The sequence below is a fragment of the Cyprinus carpio genome, chromosome B2, assembly GCF_018340385.1.
Source record: "Cyprinus carpio isolate SPL01 chromosome B2, ASM1834038v1, whole genome shotgun sequence".
NCBI classification, from domain to species: Eukaryota; Metazoa; Chordata; class Actinopteri; order Cypriniformes; family Cyprinidae; genus Cyprinus; species Cyprinus carpio.
The window spans coordinates 30,178,599-30,197,922 of NC_056598.1; the positions used below are offsets into that span (position 1 = coordinate 30,178,599).

A 19,324-nucleotide genomic window follows, 5' to 3' on the forward strand; every position below is an offset into this window, starting at 1 on the left:
CGTAAGGATATTTTAAACCTATTTCAATATTTTTTTTTTTAAATGCACAACTTGGACAGCCCTAAAAATACATTTTGCAAACAAACAAATAAATAATTTTTTTTATTAAAAATGAAATTATGACCCCACATTTGAAACCTTGTATTATACAATCAGGTGCATTAAAGACAAACACAAACACATGTATCTGATGTAGCTACCATGAGAACAGTCATCATGTCCATCAGATAAATCATTGCACGCGCAGTCAGTTATCTTTCTCGTCTGTAGTAAATGTTTTTCACTGCACACCTGCTGGAACTCACCTGAGCGACAGAAGACTGCTGATATCTGCTTAAACAATGAGACATTCTTGTTTTACGAGAAACAAACAATCTTCAGCACGATTATAGTTATGAGACACATAATCATAACATCATGCAATAGAAAACCAACCAATCCTACTGGAAAATGTCCGATACCTGCTTACAGTATGTCCTCTGCCGGGTTTCCTGACGGATGAAGATGATGATGAAGATGATGGCTGTGATGGTGTGTGATGACGTGCGCAGTTCTGATCAGCGGATTTTACGCAAATTAATTTCCATCGATTGCATTCAGAATCTCGCTCACAAAACAATCGCGGTGCAAAAAAATACGACACTAAAAAATATTTAAATAATCTTCAAATGACATTCTCTGCAGCTTGCCCTTGGTAGCGTTGCGGTAAATTATTTAGAAATAAATATCCGATAAAAATAAACCGGAAGATCCGAATCCTTTCGCTCCGGAATCCTACACCTTCAGGTGAATGTGAAGAATAAACGCTGAGGTTCGTGATATCTGTGTGATGAAAGTGAGATCGTCTGCTCTTTGCGAGAGACTGGTGTCCGTCTGTGGGTGTGTCGAGACGCCTATTGGTCCAGGAGATGATGCTCGGAAGTCCGAGTCGTTTAGGCGATTCGGTTCTTTTGAACTGCTAGTTTCTGATGGGCGAAATTTGTGATTCACTTCAAACGATTCATTAAACGGAATCGGTTCGTTTGCAAATCGGACAAAGCTTTTCATCAAAAAAAAAAAAAAAAAAAACTCTACAAATAGACATAATTCTTATATTTTATATGATAAAAGAAGCTAAATTACCTGTTGATGTTCTGTTTCCAAACACATATGAACTGATTTGATTCCAGCCAAGAAAAGACGAGATTTTAGCATAAACAAAACAAATAACCTTTTTTAAAATATTTAAGTGTTTAAATAATAATTAAAATATTTTTTGAATAATACTATTAGTAATCATCACACATATGAAAATACCTTGGTTTATATTATGTAATATTTACACAACAATAAAGTAATATAAAAAATCAAAAGCTGTGGTATGAACATGTTTTTGGACATGATATATTAGAACAGACAGCATACAAGACAAATAATCAAAAACTGTGGCATTAGCATGTTTTTGAATATGATTAGAACCGACAGCATGAACAAGACAAATATAGCAAAAACTGGAATAATGTTTCGGTCATGATAAACAAAACAAATATAAGCAGACACTTTAGCATGTTTTGCACATGATATTAGAACAGAAAATAATAACAAGACAAATATAACAAAAATACTGTAATAAGCATGTTTCTGAACACGAGTAGAGCTGTTAATGACATGGCAACTATAACAAACGTAATTTAAAAAACTGTGGTATTAGCAGGTTTTTAGACAATAATAGACCTATAACACTTAGAAATTGTAATTACCATGGTAAGTACACTGTACCGTGGTATACAGGGTCCTACAGATGGAGAAAAAAGCAAGGGACAAATCTAAGGGCTTACAACATCTGATACTAGGCTACTACAGTGTGTTTTGTAAGGGTCCCATGCTCTAGTTTTTCTCCAAAAGATGTCCCCTCTGGGTAGATTCACCCCTAATAAATTATTGCATCAATAATTAGGTTAGTTTTGTTGCCATGCCTTAGTCAATATGATTCACTTATCATATTCAATATAAATAATTGTCATTATGCTACAATATAAATGTCTGTACATCGGCTAAATCATATTCTAACATGCCGCTTCTCGTCTCCTGCCAGATTCCGGTGTTTTGTTCTGGTGAAGTGAAGCTGAACTCTTTTGTGTGTCTTCACTAATGAGACGGAGGCTGAACTGGAACGTGATGTTTACTGGCTCTCTCCAAAATCCACTTCAAATCAGGCTTACAGCTGGTTTCTTTAGGAGAGCTTTTATAGTTTCTTCCTCTTTTGAAGCTTAGAAAGTGAATTATTATTATTATTTGATCGTGATGATTGATCTCATCTTTGTTGTTCACAGCAGCTCAGAATATGAAGCTCAGCTCATACTGAAGCTTATAACTGTGGATGTCATAAAGAGCTCATTGTTGTTATTATTAGACATAATGAATTTCAGCAGGATGGAAGATTAGTTTGATTATTTTTTATTATTATTATAATTATTATTACTACTCCTCCTCCTACTACAACCTATTTAGAGAAAAAAAAGTTAAATCTAAATTAAAAAATATAATGTAAATTTTATATTTAATATTTATTAAATAATTTATAAGTATTATATATGTGTGTGTGTTATAAGAAAAGATTTCTTAAATAATCAGCATAAAGAAGTTACACATTCATTAAAGTATCACCAAATTATGTTTATAAAAATGATTTTTGAAGTTCAAAAAGAGAATTTCTACTGCATTTTCTGTAATATAATACAAACAATATTATACTGTGGTGAATTCAAGTATATTGCATATATTTAGTCATTGCATCTTGTGCCCTGCACGTTTATTCACCTGTAATACTCATCTTCACCAGTAGATGGCGCTTGATGCAAGGAATTGGAACAGAAATGCTTGCATTACTTGAATCAGTGAGTATAATATATAAATTCTCACACCTATCTCACACCTACTTGACACATATTGTGCACAAAATTTTGCAAGCGCTGGATAAAACTGCCAGTTGTGTTTTGGCTGTCTGATCGCTGTTTTCTGTGAATGTAAATGTCACATAAAATCAAACTCTGTTGGGTTGGCTCTCATTGCCAAGCAGACGCTCTCTATAAAGTGGGCTTTTCTCAGCTAGAAGTTGCAATGCACTTATTAACGTTATGCTGATAATGAAACGTCTGGCTACGTGTCACCAATATTAAATACAAAACAATGTATGTCCTAGAAAATGTCCTTATTCAACACTATCTGTGGCATAAGCACAATTGTTAAAATATGAATGAAGCATTGAATATTTAATATTTTAAGACGCCATAATAAGCATTTGAGGATGTTTGTGAAACTGATCTGCCTCCAATAGTCTTCCAGCCCAGACTCAGAGCTGATGTCGATACCTGTAGGATTTACAGCACACCATAATCAATCACACAATCAATACATGATGTGTCTCTTAATCAGAGACCGAACATAAACCACAGAGACATGTTTACAGCCGCACAAGGAGAAAATAAACCGAGCCTGACCTTTCACCCTTTCTGAAGATGTTCTTATTAATGTAATGTTTTTGGGACGCTCTTATAACTTTATTAATGTTTGATGAATATGTTCTCATAACGTTGAGAGAAAACCTTCAGAGATCAACATTCTCCTTATGATATTAGTGTTTGTACGTTCTAAGAAACGTTTTGTAACCTTTAAATAACGCTCTAATCATTTCAGATAACATTCAAATGTTCAGAATGTTTGTTCATAACATTGCGAGAACGTTATCAGAACGTTCCCTGTCAGCTGGGATGGTGTTTTGACTAATTAAGCAGGTTAATGGGCTGCTGATGTTGAGGGACTTTGTGATGCATGTGGGGTGTCCGGAGATAGGCCTGATTAATTGTGAAAGAGCAACATATAATAGCCTACAGCTGAGAGAAAAAGTCATTTATTGAGCAAATATTTCTTTGCTAAAAACCAATCCAGAGTAAGAAACATTAACAGAGAAATCCCTGTTTGTACATAGTTTTGCCCTTTCAAGATAAAAAAGAAAAAAAAAAGCACCTACTAATCCCAAACCGACTGTAAACATCACAACAAAGTCAATACAGACAGACAATAGAGTCTCTGGTACAAAAATAAATTAAGGCACATTTGCTCCGGTTATCACTGACAAACCCATAACAATGCGTGGACAAATGCATAACACAATGTAATGCAAAACATTTAATAATAATATTAATAAATATCATCAAACCAATTCACATGCACAGTAAAGACGATTAGAAATTTACAATAAAAAATAAGGAAGTTTGTAAGTCTGTGGGAAGTGAATACAGATGCCTGATTCATCCACATAATTGACTGAAGTAGACATTTAGATTGTAAACAAGGCAGCCATTCACTGCCACAGCTGAAATGAACGTGGCTTGAACTAAAATAACCAAGAAAACCGTGTTTTATAGACTAAAATCTAACCGATACTGCACTGGTACTAGTTTTGTGGTTAAATCTCAAAAACAAGTCAAGGTCATATTTTCATCCCAAAATCTTAAGGAAACACACACACACACGCACACACACACACACACACACACACACACACACACACACACACACACACACACACACAAACGCACACACACACACACATATGATTTTGCATAAAGACAATGAACCCTATTTTCAGTACTCGATTAAGTATAACTAAGCAAATTACTTTTCTCTCTCTTTTTTTATTATTATTTTTTTTAATTATTTTTATAGATTTTTTTTTTTTTTTCATATTTAACAATTTAATTAAAACATTCTTTTGTGCATTCCACTAATGGAAGTTTTGGGGCAGAAATGTTATGAAAAATATAATATTAAAATAAAAAATAAAAATAGTATTAAATACATTTAATTGTATTAAATAATTAATAAAATATTATTTTTATACATTCGATTAGTGAATATTTTGGCGTGGAACTGTTATGAAAACAATGAAAATATTATATTAGAATAAAAAATATGATATTCTACATAATTATATATAATCATACATTATATAACAATTAGATATAATATGTTAGAATTATAATAAAATAGTTTTAAAAAATGAGCTTTTAGATTTGGAGGTTGAATATGTTCTTGACAGGTTTTGTGAGATTGTTGTATTTCTAGACGAGTGCGTAATCGAACTGTCCCCTCTCCAGACCGTCTTTAGGATCAGACCAGGATGAGGACGGCATGCTGCTGTAGGGGTCCAGGAGAATCCGGAAACACCGCACCAGCAGGAACACCAAAAACAGCAGCAGGAGTCCCACGAAACAAAGTGCTGTGATCTGCTCTGTGTCCGGAGCCAGCAGGAGCCCCGCCGTGGCCCCGGGGCCCGAGACAGGAGCCAGAGACTGCAGCTCGTACTTCATCAAAGGGTTTTCACTCATCTTCTCAGTTCAGAGATGAAACGAGTCCCGTTTCTGAGGGTGAGGGATGATCTCAGTCGTATGTTTCTCCTATACATGGCAATGAGATTAAACGGAGAGCAAACTGAGACACTTAACTAAAACTAAAATCATAAAAAAATAAAAAATTCATTACTTTCACAACAAAACATAAACCAATTCAATTTCATCTAACTTGCAAAAAAAACACAAAAAATTTAAATAAGTTTAACCTGATGTACTAAAATAACTAAAACTGAAATATTAAATTCATTTTAGAATCATAATTTTTTATTTATTTATTACTACTAAAATAAAATAAAAATTAAACTACTAATTTTACTAAATTTAAATTAATTATTTCAGATAAGATTTTCGATTCTTTTAGTTTAACTTGGTGTACTTAAATAACTTAAACTAAAACAGAAATATTTAATTCATTTTAAGAAACCATAAAAACATTTTTACATAAAATAAAGTTAACTGAAATTAAGTAAAAAACAAACAAACAAAAAAACTTAATCTTATTTTAACAGCTAGTTGCCAAGGGAACATTTATCATTTAATTTAATGTAATTTAACTCTATGTACTAAAACAACTAAAACAAACACAAATATTTAGTTCATTTTAAATCCATAAAAAAGGTCATTATTTAAAATAAAATAAATATTTAACTGAAATAACTTATTATTTTAATTTAGTTAGTTGCCAAGGCAGCTTTTCTCATTTTATGAAGGACAACTTGATATTTTAATAAAATAACTAAACCTTAAATAAAAATTTATAAAAAGACATATTAAAAAAATTATAATAGAAACACAACGAAACGACAATTTTAACTAAAATTAAAATGAAAGCAGAAAAATGAAAATTAATTCAGAATATTTGTAAAAACTATAATAGTAACTGAAATAACACTGTCTCTTAACAAAAAAAAAAAAGTAATCTCACACGTGTCTCCTCACGAGTTTCAGAAGAGATGTCTCAAACTGTGAAAATCATACATGCATACATGCAATCATAAATCTCAATATGTCCACGTAAATTTGATAGCTCTAAACTACCGCAGGGCTCGCAAAATCGGTCCTTAAGAAGTCTTAAAGCCTTAAATTTAGTTATTAGGCCATAACAAGTCTTAAATACCAGTAATAGTCTTAATAACAATAAAACAAAAATTTCAAAAATTCTTAAACATAAACACAAAAACACAAAAATTGATAAATGTAAAAATTAAACTACAAAACTCCAAAAGTATATTTAATATAAATAAATAAATATGGGCGCTGCATGTTTCAAAACTCTGCGTGGGTGTTTTTATATCTGAAGGGAACCGACTGTCTTTAGAAAAGTTTCGATGGATTCGATTCTCATTTCATCTTACCTGTAATGCCTGATAAAGTTTGCAGCTGCTTTGTTTGCAGCCGTTCCCGGGGAAAGCGCTATATTCCTGACGTTTCAAAAGCGACACCTGCTGGCAGAGAATGAACTTGCATTTCCAATAAGCCTTTCTGCTGTTTATATTCAGATCAATGCGGAAATCGACCATGTTTTTACGCTGCAAACACGCACTTGTAAATGCGAAAGAAGCTAATGTGGCTTCTAAAAATCGGAAACAATTAAGACAGTAAGATATATATTTATGTTTTAAATTAATGCAACAATTTAGTTTGATTCATCCTTCTTAAAAATGGTTTAAAGGCTGAAGTGTGATGTTTATCATTTTGTAAGACTTTCTGTTTTGTGAAAACCTGTATCTTAACTGTAAATCATGTAATTTTATGGTTTTATGTTACCATGGACATGTCATACCCCACTCATACAGCCAATTAATTTTATTTGTGCAGGTTTTCATGGTCATAAAAACCTTAAATTTGTAAATAGTGGAATAAAATTCCTTTCTTGATATTTGTTATCATTAGTACTGTCAAACGATTAATCGTGAATAATCGCATCCAAAGCAAAAGTTTTTGTTTACATTATATATGTATGTGTATATTTATTATGTGTATATATAAATACACACACATACAGTATATATTTTGAAAATATTTACATGATTATACATTTATATATTCATATTCTTATTCTTATTTCATATAAATATATTTAATATGTACACATAACCGATTTTTCTTAAATATATAAATACATGTGTTTTATACACATAATATATATACACAGCACAGACACATGTAAACAAAAAGTTTTATTTTGGATGCGATTAATCGTTTGACAGCACTAGTTATTATACGCGCTTACATTTATATATAAAGGTTTTTGATTGATGTTTCGACTCCTATCCAATTTTCTACATTAAAAAATTGTCTTTTATTTCTGAAGGGCAACCAGGGATTTAGAAATTTTGCGAGCCCTGTGCTGAACTATTGTTGATTTTTATTTCTCATATTAGGAGATGAAGCAATAGAGCAATAATGTTTCCTCTAGAATAACTTGCCCAGGTAAACATGCCATCAGCAGTTACTTTACCTCACAAGTAGATGCAATGAGAAATAAGACCGATGCAACAGGATCTCCATTCACAGCTCAAATCTCAGAGGCTACAAACTACATCCAGTCCTGTCCACATCTTCAAGTGAGCTCAGACAGACCTTGCACTGCTGTTTATGTGGACAGAGAACATGCTGTGACACGCTCTTCTGTGCCTAATTGCACAAGCAGCTTCATATTCAGGTGTCTGAGATAATTGCTGAAAGCCCGGACGGAGAAAAGCAGCTATTTGACAGGAAACGCCGCTCTGTGAATAAAGAGAGAGGCGTAAATCTGGGTCGATCGGGATCTCAAAACATTGTGGATCAATAACGGACACATAAAAGAGAAATAAACCAGGTCACCTCATCAGCACGGCACGAGAAGAGCAGATCCGTGAGGAATACTAAAGCGCACAGGCTGTGTTACAGTGAACGGCTCTAGTAAAACTTCACTTGAAGGCCTGGTCGACAGCTCAGCACTCTGATGGGACGGTTTTCTCAGCGTTTCGCTTCATGTTCATCAGCAGTAAATACAGGCTTGGACTCCCTCTGGCTTTATTAGGACGGATATGTGTGCTGACAGCTGATTCCTTTCCCAAAGACAGCTGAGTTAATAATATCTAAAGGGTAAAGGGCGTGTCAAAGGGCATCTACATGTACACATTTAGCAAAGATGAGGTCAGATAGAAACAACTTCAATAGAGGAACACCAGTAGGACAATAAGTTTGATGATACTTTAGCAAAAAACAAATAATGACAGAATCAACCTCGCTATATTAACCTGAATTAGTTAAGTCATTCTTAAGGTTATTAAGATAGAAACAGCTCCTTGAGATGACTAAACATTTTTATTCTTTGCAGTGTTGTAAAAGTGATGAATGTATTTTTTAACTGTATGTGTGTGAAAATTGTTCATATATATATATATATATTATATATATATATATATATATATATATATATATATATATATATATATCTATATATATATTATATATATATATATATATATATATATATGTATACACACACACACACACCTACACACACACACACAAATACATACACATGCATACACACACACACACACACACACACACACACACAAAAAAACACACATGCACTACACACACACACACACACACACACACACACACAAACACACAAACAGATAGTGCATACACATGCATACACACACACACACACACACACACACACACACAACTACACAGACACCCACACAAATACATACACATGCATTACACACACACCACACAGACACACACACACACGCACACACACAAATACATACACATGCATACACACACACACACACACACACACACACACACACACACACACACACACACACATGCATACACAAATGCTTACAAACACTCACACTCACACACACATGCATACACACACACACACACACACACACACACACACACACACACACACACAAATACATACACATGCACACACACACACACACACACACACACACACACACCTACACACACACAAATACATACACATGCATACACACACACACACACACACACACACACACAACATACAGACAGACACACACACACACCACAATACAGAAAAAAACACAGACACACACACATAACATACAGACACACACACACACACATAACATACAGACACACACACACACACACACACACACACACACATACATGACACACCACACACACACACACACACACACACAACACCACACAAATACATACACATGCATTACACACACACACACACACACACACACACACACCTACACACACACACCTACACACACACACACCACACACACCACACACACACACCACACCATACACACACATACAATATATAGGATATATATATATATATATATATATATATATATATATATATATATATATATATATATTTCAGAAAAAAACTATGCAAAATCTGATTTAAGGTTGTTAAAACATTGGTGCAAGAATCACTTTATTTAACAAGTTTGTAATTATTTTCCCTCTATAAACAATTTCTATCATATCACTATATAAACCATCAAAAAAAAAAAAAAAAAAAAAAATCTATCAAAAAGGGCATGAATGTTGTTCTAGTTTCAGAAGGAAACCCTGCGAGTGCAGAAATAGACACAGATCAATAGCAGAGCGGATCGATCCACTCACAAACTATAGATAAATCATTGTTTGCTGTCTTTGCACCTGGCTGGAGCACCTCTGGATAAAAATATATGACGCAAGATAATAAACAAAGCAAAAAACAAATTTACAGACAACACACTCACTATAAACTGCCTAATTATCATACTGTGCTATCAACTTTTAACTTAGTAATATACAGTAAACACATGCTCACAGAGGCAGTAAAATATTACATTATATATATATATATGTATATTATATTACATATTGGCATATTATTTTAAATACCATATTAAATATTTCGTTACAAAACATGGACCTGACTGTAAGTTGTGTTAATGTAGCCTAATCTGACGACATCAACAATATCCTATCTTCACAGTGCATTATACAGGCTATACAGGAGTCAACAAGTGTTCTCAAGTTTTCTGTTTACAGTCAAATTCAATTTATTGTATGACAAATATATACAAATCACACAAGACTATAACCTTTCTCATATTTTTAGCAGGCTATGATTCCTCGTAATCTGACAGAAAATTACAGGAACAGTTTTCATGATACTTTAAAATATTGAAAGCTTTAAAATTGAATGAAAAGACTTAGTTTCATGAATGAAAACATAACATACCCACGTTGAGGGTCCGGAGTGCGTGCTGTTCTGGCAGAGCTCTCACGCGCGCTCTCGATCCTCCCTCACGCGCTCGCGTGCGATTGGCTGAGCATCGGTCCACAGGGACGCGCGCGCATGTAACCGGGGCTAGTTGTCACACTTTAACACGAATGAATATTTCTAATATTCACTCTACTACTAATGATTTGAATCAATAACGTAGCCTGTATCCGTAGGCTATTTAAAATTTGATTACATTTTATATTGCTACAAAAGCAAATAAAACTTTTATTATGGCTCAAATGGAAAATGTAGGCCTATCATACAAAATATGTAACTGTTATTTTCGGCTAATTGTAAATAACGTCTGTAAAAATACTACTAGGCTACTGTTAGATATGCTAATTTGCAATCAATGTCAGTCTTGTTTTAAGGATGTTTAGATATTTTTACTGGAAAACGAGACAAAAATACTTTTTAAGAAAATATTTAAATTCAATTTCAATAATAAATTGTATTTTATTTGTTAATATATTATTATTATTTATTTTTACTTTTTTGCTGTATATAGGCAGATAAACAGAATAAAAAAGCAAAAAGAAAAGTTATATTTGCAAGTTATATTATTTAATTATATATAAACAATCTTTGCAAGAAACTACTAATCTAAAATCTGTCTAAATGACTGTAACACTGATGTAGCTTACAGTAAGGTGTTTTTAGTCATGATAGTTTTGCTGTGCAGTGATGAATCGCCATCTGTCTGGTTTGATTTCTGAGCAATAATTCAGGTATTGTGTGTGTCTTCCTCAGGGAGCAGTGATGTGAATGTGCTGCGGTCATATGGAAAACACAAAGGATCTGCTGTCATAAAGTATTTTTAGCTCAGAGTGAAACACCCAGGGCCCTGAGATACAGCTGACCCGAGTCCCGTCTGCCCTTACAACTAATCAAATCCACCGCAAATCTCAGCTTTGCTACACCTTAATCAGTTTAGACGATATATTGAATTTAACGCAGATGAAAATGAGGCTGTGAGGAATACAGTCCCAGCAGAGAACACTCCCATAACGTTCCAAACATATATAAAGGTTAAATGTTAGGACAAATCATTAATGTTTAAGGAATGTTATTACAGGTCTATCATTATTAATATCTGATGTGCATTCTGAACACATGGACGTTTTGAACATTTAGAAAACATTTAGTTTGGACAATGGTTTCAAATTGACAGAATGGAATGTTTCTCTAACGTCCACATAACCAACATTCTTTAAATATGAAAAATGGGTGTTTGGAACGTTGAGAGAACATTCAAATGTAACAATCTCAGAATGTTAACACATGAGAATGTTACATTTGAATTACTTTGAACGTTAGAGCAATGTTCACGACAAAGAAGAAATGTTTGTAATACTTTAAACAAACTGGATATTTTTAACATTTAAAAAACATTTAGAAATAACATTTTTGTAACAATGGGAATGTTAACAAAACACTGAAAAAAAGGTATAGTGGTTGCAATCAATTTATTTTAGCTACATTTAAATAAACAACTTTAGTTGACTAACTTTAAACATATTATTTTTTTATTTTTTATTTTTTTTTAAATGTAACTAAAATAAATAGTTTGCAACCACTTACCTTAAAAAATGTAGTAAAAAATTTTTCAGTGTGCATATTTTTGTTAGCTGGGGTAGTCTTTGGCATTCACTTCATAAAGGTCCTAGATCACATAATTTTCACAACTCACAACTGTCAAAACTGTTTTATGGAGATGTTGTTTCAGAAAGACAATGTTAAAATGTCCAGTTTTCTTCTCGTAATTAAAATGCTATTTAAAGGTTCCTAAAACGTTGTTTAAAATGTTCTACTAACTTTATTTTCACCCAAAATATAACATTATTTGAAGGTTTATTTTTAATATTCCAAGAATGTAAAAATTGACAGTTTTCTTGTCATGATTCTAACATTATTTAAAGGTTACTAACATTATTTTTACCCAAAATATAATGTTGTTTGAATGTTTATTTTGAATTTTCCAAGAACGTTATGTTCAATTTTCTCGTCGTAATTAGTTAACGCTATTTAAAGGTTACAAAAACGTACAAGAACGTTCATCAAGAACAAACAACATCATAGAGACGTTGTGAGAATGTTGATCTCAGAAAGTTTTTCTCAGTGTTATGAGAACATATATCAACTATTAACAAAGTTACAAAAACGGCCCATAAACATATTTTTATGGAATGCTTTGTCTTGACATTTATGTAAGCTTTAAGAACATTAGTGAAGCTGTGAGGCTGTTCCCTGTTAGCTGTGTGGTATTTTTATCATGCTGACTGGGATCATCTAATGAGGAATCATGGTCAACATGTTCCAGAGATGATGCAGGAGTTTGTGAACATCCTGTCAGACACAACAGAATTCAGAACAACATGATGTGCTGTAAGTCAAACTTTACAAACTATCTCTAATTACATGCTTCTGTGCTGCACTAAAAAAAATGGTGTGGCATTACTAAGAAATGGCAAATAACACATTGAATTAAAGGTATAATTCACCCCAAAATGAATATTCTGTCATTATTTAATCACCCTCATTGACTTCCATAGTATTATTTTCCATACTATGGAAGTCAATGGCTACCGGCAACTGTTTGGTTACCAGCATTCTTCGAAATGTCTTCTTTTACGTGCAACAGATTAAATGATGACAATTTTCATTTTTGGGTGAACTATCATAGGAAAATCTGAAGAAGAAATTATGAAATATTGTCTTGCAAAACATGCTTTGTATTATTTTCAATTGCAAATATTTACAATGATTTTTTTTACAGCTCATAATTATAAAACAGTTGTTATAAAAAAAATAGCTTCCATAGAGAACAACTATGAACCTGGTTTCCATGCACCGCTAGATCTACTACTGGGAGAATCACACTTTATCAATTTGACATGGATAAAATAAAGTTTTAATGAAAGTTTGTGTCCTTAACAATATCACATGCCCTCTAAATCACACATATGCTGTGGCAGCACAATACAAATGCAGCTCATTATCATTGTTTCAATATTTGCCACAGTCTCAGCAGTCAAACTCTATTCAATTAAAGACCATTATAAGACAGGCAGTGATGTGAAGGTATAAATAATGCATGATGTTCAGTGGGTGTCTGTCTGCAATGATCCACACATGTTAATAAACCTTAAGAAATTATTTAAAGATGCAAAGCCAGGGTAGTGCAGCGGTTATTATTATTGTTAATTAAAATCAAAGCACAGATGAAATCAAAACTCACCTCTTTCAATTGCAGACTTACATTATGCCACACAAAATACTCGTTTTAGCCAGCAGGTGACTTTCAGAACTGCAAACTCTCCATCTGATGATCACATAGCCTCAAGTGAGAAAATAAAGAATTAAAGAGTGTAAATGTGTTAAATAAAACTAAGCTATAAGTTTGGACACATTTACTATAGCAGATGTGATTAGATTTTGATCAGGACAGTGTTATTTTAATATCTTCATTTATATATTATATATAGTTTTTGTTAATATCTTAGATTACATTGCATACTTATATTTTTGGCTTTCATTTTTATTTTAGGTTCAGTTTTAGTTTTTTTTTTTTTTGTCTTTTCAGATTTAATTATTGTTATTTTAGTTTTTCAAGTTTAAAGTTGTCTTACCAGCTAGCTGAAATATTTTTCTAATTATTATTTTATTTCAGTTAATGATTTTTTATGGTTTTTGTTTAAGTTTGTTAACAATAATAACCTGGGAAATAACCAAAAATTTTAACTTATTTGATTAGAAGCCTTAAGATCAAAACTTTTTTAATAACAGGAATATATAAAGCTATAATTTATTATGTAATGAATGTGTAATACTAAAGTTGAATGTATTTTCAGTTCAAATTGAACCATTTTTGCATGAGTTTGGAGGATGCACTGCATGTCAGCTGTCATTTTTATTGCATCTTCCTCCCAACAGAATCACCAAAAATACAATCTGCAGCAGCAGCAAAACCGTCCTGTCTTATGCTGAAATACATGAGGTTTTGCATCAGATTGTTTTTCACTTCAGTTTTTGACTATTTAATCGTAAAACTGAGCTACAGCAAAATTTAGTCTGTCATTCACACAGATTCATTTACGGAGGAAACTCTTATTTTTGCATTTATTCATCAGATAAAAAGAACAGGATATAATGCAGAGATGTATACTGAGCACGGGACTATAAAAGGAATATTACAAACTTCACAATACAGAATGAATGCACATGCAATGACCCTAAAAAAATAATAAAACATCTGCTTTTCAATCTGTTTTTAATATCTAAATGTTGAATCTGAGTCTTGAGTCTTGGTCTGTGACCTGCTGTGATCTGGGCCAAAGCCTGCGAGACTCAAAGCCCAGCGGTGTGGAAAGCAGGAAAGCATTTTCACACTCATGTTTCTCGTCTAAACACACACACGTGCAAACACACTGATCATGGAAGGACTGTAATATCTCGTGCTGCAAACCTATTCTTAAACACTTTTATAAACAAGGTGCATTCATTCAGCCAAGAAGCACAACTGTATGAGTATGACCCAGCTAACCGGGAACATTCTCACAACTTTCACTAACGCTGTTAAAATTTAGGACAAAATTTTCTCCAAGTAATGGTTATGGAATGTTCTTGTAACTTTATTAATATTTCATAAATGTTCTCATAACATTGAGAAAAAATATGTTCTGGGTTTCTATCTGTATTTTATCTTGTTATCTTATCAGCATTTATGCAATATATTTTCTTATATTCTTGCCATTTGTGAATGAAGCATTTTACAAATTTGTTTACTTTTACTAACAAGAATTAATAATATCAATAAAAAACTATTACAAAACTATTTGAATGAGCTTTACCAACCCATGTAAACTTATTAAACATCATACAGAGCTCTTTGCTGACTGAGCTGATCAGAAGCTTTAGAATACAACCGCACTAGTTCTGCATCCAATATAAGGAGGAGTGTAACGTAAATAATGTTTTTCTTTTACATTTGTCAGTGTCATGGTTCACCTTTCCATAATTTTATATTGGAAAGTTATATACTAGAAATATTATATATATTAGTTATGTAACAATAGTTATATAGTAAAATTTAAAAATCAAAAATCAAAACTTTGTATACATATAAATATAAATATATACAATACACACTTAAAATCTTAAAACTTTAAAAATTAAATACAATTGTAAAATTCAATATAATAGGAAATAAACTTTTTTTGTAAATTCTCTTATCTTTTTAATTTACAAAATACAAACAATAAAATTAAATAAAAATACACACACACACACAAAATAAAAAAAACTAGAAGAAGAAAAAATAAAATAAAATAAATGTGTTGAGTTTTAGGTTTATGCTTGAGGTTTAGCTTAAGATTTAGGTTTTAGGTTATTTTACAGTTCAGTTTCCTGATCCACTTTCTATTCATTTTATATTTAACTAATGAAAAGAAAAGAAAATTTCTTTAAATAGAATTAAAAATAAAATAAAATAAAATAAAATGTGGTAGGTTTTAGCTTAGGTGGAGGTTTAAATATTAATTTTACAGTAAATTTCATGATCCACTTTCCATCCATTTTATATTTCACTAATAAAAAGGAAATAACATTTCATAAATAAATTGTCTTTAAAAAATGACTTAAAATTAAAAAACTTCATGTGGGTTTTAGGTTAAACTACAGTTTGCGTATGTACTAGCACCACTGAATGTTTCTGCACTGCTTGACATCCATCAGTATTCATTGGTCGGGTTCTGATGGTCTGTTGTTCAGGTGTCCTCACCAGCTGTACTGAACACTGAGCAGATGACAGACACTCACTGCTTCATAAAAATGTCTCTGAGGACGTCAGTCCCCTGACCATCAGCCGAGAGACACAGATCTCTGAGAGCACGTAGAACAGCACATCTATCTGATACAAGCCCTTAATAAGTCCATTATGTGCGTAATTAAAATGACAGCTCTGCCCTATTTTACACCAAAAAAAGATGTCAGAATCACTTCATGTTCTAGATTAATTTGAGCTAATGCATGAGGGATATGAAACATCTTACCTCTAGTATATCTGGAGTAATGTCATATTCACATTGCCGCAGGATTCATTACCTTTGCCAAAGTCAAGATCTGCTCTGAGCATCTCGAATCATGTACATCATATGTGTCTTAATAAACCCTCTGCAAATCATTCCTTACATGAAAAATGTAAATTAGAACCAAATCTTAATATTAAAATACTCTGAAATTACGATGCTTCCAGCTTACAGGGAACATTATCAGAATGTTCTGGAAAGGTTCTCTCAAAGTTAAGAACAAACGTTCTTCAAGGAACATTAATAGAATGTTCGTTCAATGTTATCTGGGCTTTAACAATGTGTTAGCACAACATACATTTATATACTGTTCATAGAACTGAGCATAGCACAAAAGCAGTTATAAGCAGCACAGGTATATTTGTAGCAAAAGCCAAAAATACATTGTATGGGTCAAAATTATCGTTTTTTTTAATGCCGAAAATCTTTAGGATATTAAGTAAAGATCATGTTCCAGGATTTTGTAAATTTCCTACTGTAAATAAATCAAAACTTAATTTTTGATTAGTAATATGCATTGCTAAGAACTTCATTTGAACAGCTTTAAAGGCATTTTCTCAATATTTAGATTTTTTTGCACCCTCAGATTCCAGATTTTCAAATTGTTGTATCTCAGACAAATATTGTTCTATGCTAACAAACCATACATCAATTAAAAGCTTAATTATTCAGCTTTCAGTTGATTTATAAATCTCAATTTAAAAAAAATGGACCCTCATGACCGGTTTTGTGGTCCAGGGTCACAAGTGTTACTGTTTTTAAAATGTTACTTTTTGTTTTAGAATGTTCAGAGAACATTCCCATTATGTTTAAAAAACATTAAAAAACATTCACAGTTTTGAACCGTACTGTAGTGAGTACTTGAATTAATTTTGTTGTGGTAATTCTATAGTTGCTGTGGTAATATAAAAACTATATTAATATAAACTAATTACTTTACCCAATACTGTACTAAGTTTTCTACAACTATCGGGTATAATATACTAAAATACACAATGCATCTTACAGTATTAAAAACTAAAGTATATTACAGTATTTATTACAGTTTATCAGTTCACTATAGTTAATACTACAGTATGCTGTAGCATACATTAACAAAGTGTTGTAAATACTATAATATATACAGTACAATACACTTTACTATAGTATGGTTCAAAAACACTATAGTATTTACTATAAATGACTATAGTATTTTTTCATGTGGCCACATAATTGTGAAAAAAAGCCTTTTCCAACACTTTCTCAGCACACTTGAGTCCATCAAATCCCTCCACACTACTCCCTCCAGTATAAACAAACAGAAACAAACTGCATCAATGAGCATCATTAAGACAACCTTAACAAAACCACAAAAAAGCACAAAAAAGCAATCAATTCTAAATCATCAGGCTTTAACTCTGTAAAGCCTGACATATGAAATAATAGTCTAATTTTTAAAATGGAAAAGTTTATTTAACCTTCAGACAAAATCTGAAAAAAAAAAGGTCTGCATATGTGTTTCATGTTTGTAATATATTTGATCCATCAGGCTTTTATGGCTCATATAGTCTGATATAGTGAGAATATAAAGGAAAAACAGCTCAGTTTTATTCAGAGACTCAAACTGAGCAAAAATACAATTTGGAGCAGATGCTGATATTTATATGATCAAAAAGCAATGAAATTCTGATATGGAGTAGATCGTGTGTGAAACAGGTTTAACAGCAAAGTTTGATCATGTTGATCATTTAGAGGGCTTGTATCAAGTATGATATATCAGGATGCATAGGGTTTATCTTATTGCAGTCAAGGAGAAACAATCTCATTTGTGATTTTTTTCTTGCAGTTTTTTTGGTAAAAGACCAATTTCAATTATTTTTCTCTTTTGTTTGCTAAGAGAGAAACTCTGTTGTCGTTGTTTTGCATAGAGTCATGTGACAGGATCTAAAACCAGCCTTGATTTGCATGTTACCATGGGAAGTGATGTGACTCACTCACCTCGACGACAGCCTCTCACAATCATCCCAGAATCTTCTGCTAAACCTCGGATGTCTTCACACTCCTCGCTCTTATAAAGACATTAATAAACATTCAAAACAAGGACAAAGCAAAGCAACACAGCAGCACATTCTGATGGGCAATTCTAAGATACTTTGGTTATTCAAAAGTATTCAAAAAGTATAAGTTGATGCTTGCAAAATCATGAGTTTGATTCTAAGGGAAAAGACAACATGCATCACTTTGGATAAAAGCATCTGCCAAACACATACAGTTAATGTAAGCATCTTCTGGTCATCAACTAGTTCGTGCATTGAAGTTTCTAGCTCTAGGAACATGTTGAAAACCAAATTCCATAAACCCGAATCACTAAGCATATTAGTATATGATATATTTGTCCTCTTCACACTGGTGGGAAGCTTATTCAGCAGTTACACCTCATTTCCTGTCTGTCCAGGAAACTGTGCGGTCACTGAAGGTCGGCTCACATATTTCCTCCAGGCCTCTGATTCCTCCAGTGCTTGGCTTCCTCTCTGAGCTTCCTGATGTTCCCCATT

General features: G+C 32.5%; 2 protein-coding genes across 5 annotated transcripts in view; both read right to left on the reverse strand.

Moving 5' to 3' along the window:
* Positions 1 to 893, reverse strand: part of cers4b (ceramide synthase 4b) — an 18,607-nt gene extending 17,714 nt beyond the window's left edge. Inside the window, exon 1 of the mRNA XM_042719191.1 lies at positions 462 to 893. The gene's annotated coding sequence lies outside the window, so the exon portion shown is untranslated. The remainder of the gene's footprint in view (positions 1 to 461) is intronic.
* A 2,980-nt stretch (positions 894 to 3,873) lies between these two features.
* On the reverse strand, positions 3,874 to 10,729 carry LOC109089445 (cortexin-2-like). 4 transcript variants are annotated; one of them, XM_019103533.2, is made up of 4 exons: positions 10,660 to 10,729; positions 8,220 to 8,446; positions 7,855 to 8,122; positions 3,874 to 5,438 (listed from the first exon to the last, which is right to left on the reverse strand). In XM_019103533.2, the coding sequence occupies exon 4, from the start codon at positions 5,367 to 5,369 to the stop codon at positions 5,103 to 5,105; it is 267 nt and encodes an 88-aa protein (XP_018959078.1). In that variant the 5' UTR covers positions 5,370 to 5,438; positions 7,855 to 8,122; positions 8,220 to 8,446; positions 10,660 to 10,729; the 3' UTR covers positions 3,874 to 5,102. The 4 variants fall into 4 exon arrangements, with proteins under 4 accessions (XP_018959078.1, XP_018959082.1, XP_042575026.1 ...); XM_019103537.2 differs by having other exon boundaries at positions 8,220 to 8,476; positions 10,660 to 10,710; XM_042719092.1 differs by lacking the exon at positions 10,660 to 10,729 and adding an exon at positions 6,749 to 6,835 and having other exon boundaries at positions 8,220 to 8,752.
* Positions 10,730 to 19,324: the final 8,595 nt, after the last annotated feature.

Coding starts and splice junctions, on each gene's coding strand:
- LOC109089445 (XM_019103533.2), bottom strand. CDS start 5,369: ATGAGTGAAAACCCTTTGATGAAGTACGAGCTGCAGTCTCTGGCTCCT.